The sequence below is a fragment of the Temnothorax curvispinosus genome, unplaced genomic scaffold (assembly GCF_003070985.1).
Source record: "Temnothorax curvispinosus isolate PA1 unplaced genomic scaffold, ASM307098v1 QBEX01010668.1, whole genome shotgun sequence".
NCBI lineage: Eukaryota > Metazoa > Arthropoda > Insecta > Hymenoptera > Formicidae > Temnothorax > Temnothorax curvispinosus.
In genome coordinates, this window is record NW_020220448.1 from 1,301 (window position 1) to 5,694 (window position 4,394).

The 4,394-nt window shown below is 31.3% G+C and overlaps 1 protein-coding gene across 3 annotated transcripts; it reads left to right on the forward strand.

The window, feature by feature from the left end:
• Positions 1 to 516: 516 nt before the first annotated feature.
• LOC112460614 lies at positions 517 to 2,976 on the forward strand. 3 transcript variants are annotated; one of them, XM_025025398.1, is made up of 4 exons: positions 517 to 1,224; positions 1,312 to 1,674; positions 1,784 to 2,791; positions 2,880 to 2,976. In XM_025025398.1, exons 2-4 carry the CDS (start codon positions 1,545 to 1,547, stop codon positions 2,909 to 2,911), a joined length of 1,170 nt encoding a protein of 389 aa, XP_024881166.1. In that variant the 5' UTR covers positions 517 to 1,224; positions 1,312 to 1,544; the 3' UTR covers positions 2,912 to 2,976. The 3 variants fall into 3 exon arrangements, with proteins under 3 accessions (XP_024881166.1, XP_024881164.1, XP_024881165.1); XM_025025396.1 differs by having other exon boundaries at positions 1,784 to 2,973; XM_025025397.1 differs by having other exon boundaries at positions 517 to 1,218; positions 1,456 to 1,674; positions 1,784 to 2,973.
• Positions 2,977 to 4,394: the final 1,418 nt, after the last annotated feature.

Genomic DNA, 4,394 nt, shown 5'->3' on the forward strand with positions numbered 1-4,394 from the left:
GAAAATTACAAGACAAAGTAAATTAAATCCACAAGCCCGATTGTTTTATCAGAAAGTAATAAAATTACAAAAAGATCAAAGACGATTAAAGCAAAAGATTCGGAAAATGAAACAAAAACGTACATCTAACAGAATAATACTTAGCACTACAGATCATAGAGGCAGAAAGGATAAAACTTCTTTAATACGACAACAAATACTTGATCTAATAATAAGACATGATAAAGTGGCACCTCAGGTACATTAATATCTTGATCAATATTGTATATCCTTCGTCTATATCATTCTTCAATCATGTTTGCAAATTTATTAACAATATTTTTTCTATTGTTTTAGTTATTTTTTCTTTCTTTTTCTTTCTTTTTTCTCTTTTTTCATGCTATTTAATAATATTGTTTGCAATTGTATTTATTTTATTTAAAAATTATTAAAAATTGTATATATAAAATTAAACATAAAATTAAAATTTTGATGCATATATTTTGTATTATTGCATTCTATGGATGATATTTATATAATCGGTTCTTATATATAAGACCGTCTTGAGTACAATTTTAAGACGGTCTTGAAATAAGAACAGACTATAAATATTGGCTTATGATTATTTTCTTATATATGTTTATTATGTTGTATTATGTCTTTATTTTCAACAGGCTAGACGTTACACTCTTGAAGAAAAAATGTTTTGCTTAAGTCTCTTTAAAAGATGTCGTACATCATATAATTTTCTTTCTAAATATCTACACTTTCCTTCTCATGTCACTTTAAAGAAACAATTACGAAATATTCCTATTGATACTGGGTGTAATAAAAGTATTCTACAATATTTATGTTTAATTAAGAAAGAGATTGATCCTAAAGATTTATATGTGGTGCTTATTTGGGACGAAATGTCTATACAACCTGCTGTCCAATATGATCCAAAAAATGATAAGATAATTGGCTTGGAAGATTGGGGTACAAAACGAACTAGAAAGATAGCAGATCATGCGATTGTTTTTTATATAAGATGTCTCGCCTCTGGAAAGCACATGCCAATTGGCTACGGATACAGTCATAGTGCAACAAATTCAATTCAATTAGCCAGATGCATCAAAAAATGGTTACTAGCACTTATAAAGTGTGGTTTCAAACCAGTTGCAAGCGTTTGCGATCAAGGGGGAACTAATATTGCAGCGATCAATTTATTGATACAACAAACGCGACCTGCACTACATGGTAATGGTGAGTAATTTACATATGTATTGATATATGTATTTATGTGTGTACCTGTATTGTATAAGTACTAAACATGCATTAAATTTTTTTCAGAACCACAAGGACATATAAAAGATAACACCATTTTTCTTAAAAATCACAAAATTATACCACTCTTTGATTATGTTCATTTGCAAAAAGGCGTGCGGAATAACTTACTAACTAAACATTTAATGCTTAACAAAAATGTATCAACAGATTTGAAATGTCCATACGCCACATGAGATGCTATCGAACGTTTGTATACTATCGATAAACTGAACAAATATTCAGATATTCAACAACGGATGATGCCTAAATTAGTGGATAAGCATATCTATCCAGCTTTGATTCCAAAGATGAGAGTAAGATATGCTGTCCAAGTGTTAAGCCATACTGTGGCTCATTACATGGCTATAGTCGTATCTTATAAACAAGGTAAATAATAATGGTCATTTATCAAAAAAATGCTGGAAAATTTTAATTTGCATGCACTGTAGAAGCAAAAAAATATTCTGACTTTACGCATTATTTATTTATATTGCAGGTGTTGTTGAAACTATAAAAGGCACGATACAGTTGCCAGAAAGCTCCGCTGCTACATCAAGAACGCTATTATTCTTTGATAAATTATTCGATTCCTTTAATGGCAAACAAGGACAAGGCCTTAGTAGTATAATTAGTCCACAAAGCACGCATAAACGTTTTTGGCAAAAGGCATTATTTACGTTGGATAATATGCAATTTGTTGAAAAAACAACACTAAAACCAATAAGAAGAAATGCACCAAAGTGCTTAAAAAATTGGATGTGGACGATCCGAGGTGTTGCACGTCTATGGAATGTCCTCCAAAGAAGTGGATTTACACATCTTAATTTAAAATATATAAATCAAGACGTACTAGAAAATTTTTTCGGCCAAATAAGAGACGTAGGACGTAGGAATGTCAACCCAACTCCTTACCAATTTGGAACGGCATTTAAAACACTAATTACTGCTAATATTACGTCCAAGCATTCCGTCTCTTCTAATTGTGAAGAAAATGAAACGGATAGTTCTTTAGCATTAATGACTATGTTTCGCGCAGCAGAAATTGCACGCATGGAAAATAATGACACCAACATAGATTGTGCTGAAGCTGCTGTACCAATAGTAGAAGCAAGAAATGTTTTTGTGAATGTGCACAAAATATTGAGTTTCATGCGTAAAAAATGGATACCTATATGCAGTGATTGTGCAAAAAAATTAGAAAATGAACAAATAACAAATATATTACAACAAGCGATATATATAACTGAAGTGCAATTTCCAAACTTTTGCCACAATATCAAATTAAAAGAACAAGTTTTAAATAGCATGGCGACGGAGACAAATTATTTAACAATGCACTGTAAGTCTGCTTTGAAGGAGTTGTTGGATATGGTTGCAATGGAATTTATCCAGCAGTGGTGCAATTTTCTTAATAAAATATTAAATAAAAAAATATTAGCTGAATTCCAGCCAAATTATATGTATAATCAAGCTAAATCATTGGCAATGAGATATGTTAAGAAAGGTAAGAAGGGAAAGTATTATGTTTACACTTGCAAATAAGGGAATAGAATGAGTTATTTATTAAAACAATTATGTTTTTTTTTTTGCAGGTACTTTATCCAGGTATACGCATCTAAATTAAAATATGTTTATACACACACACATACATATACACACATATACACCGTACATACATATAAACACATACACACATGTACACATTCTATATCTATTTTATAATTTTATATATTTTTCCTATTTCGAAATATTTATAATAAAACTTGTAATAATTAAATTGTAACAATAGCAGTGTAGCTTAATTTTTGCTTCCTAGCCATTTTTCTGTCATAATTTTTATAAATAGCAATAATTATAATATGAAAAAATCAGCTATTATAGATTTAAATCGAGCGGTTCGACAGCCATATTGAATTTTAGTTCCTCAAAGGTGGGGCAAGATTTGTAGAGGCGCTACAAACACTGGCAATGCGAGAACAATGGGAGTTTACCGGCCCTGATGCATTATGTATTTTTATGTAGATTGAAAATCCAGAAGCCATGGGCAGAATACAGAAACCATAGCGCATGCGCTATGATATCTGCCATTCTGCTATAGGCAGATAAAGTAATACCACAGCGCATGCGCTATGGCTTCTGCATTCTGCCTATGGCTCCTGTAATTTTATGTGCTTCCACCTTAATGCCCTCGTCTGTTATCGGGCCTCCCTGAGTCTCCGTCGGCTGCGTCTCCGTCTCCTGGTGCACCGCTCTCGGTTGCACCCTTTGCACATTTGCCTCCTTTTGCACCTTGCTGGTGTTTGCACAAGCTCGCGCACAAGCCTGAACTCTAGATTCAGATGAGGAAGGAACAAATAATTAAGAATCCGGTGTGGTTGAGAGAGAGATTGCATTTAATAATTTCAGTAGTTTAAAATGACTCGAATGGGCAGAACTAGACAAAGAATACCAACATTCGTTGCTTAGGAGAAGGGAAACTGCCCGAAAACCTTCCCAATATTCATGAACAGGTTATTACATAGATTATACAACATATAATGAATATACAATAAATGAATAAAATACGCAAAGGAAACAAATCAATAATTATTATAGTACAGTCCTTTCCTGGTATTGATTACAAAATAAAAGTTGAATTCACTGATGCTTTTCTTCGTTATATAATCAGGCTAATCGTTAAGGAAATATTTATAATACGTAATCTTATAGTTTCTATTGACGTAGTCAAAATAAAAAGAAGCATGTAATTTCAGGAGAGAACTGTTCAACAAATAAAGCAATTCAATCAGAATATAAGTTCAGTTCAAACATAATTGAAATAGTTATTGAATCAATGTATCAATCTTTGAGTTCTGAATATCAATTAATTTTCATTGGCCTTTTACAATTTACCATATATCAAAATTTGCTCTAGAACAAATAATTCTCTTTCAGTAAAATAATGTATTCAATACAAAAAAGATAAAGTATAAGAATTTCTCAATTTATAGTATTCATAAGCCTTATGGTTTTGATCGACACATTAATTCATATTAGCATAAACGGAATATTTGATCAGTTAGAATTCACAAAATACTTAGTAGAATAATTATCAAATCAATGAGAAA

Bases quoted from the DNA above. Each gene is read 5' to 3' on its own strand.
- LOC112460614 (XM_025025396.1), top strand. From the start codon at position 1,545: ATGATGCCTAAATTAGTGGATAAGCATATCTATCCAGCTTTGATTCCA. The intron at 1,675-1,783 runs GTAAATAATAAT...TTTATATTGCAG, and splicing joins AGTCGTATCTTATAAACAAG to GTGTTGTTGAAACTATAAAA.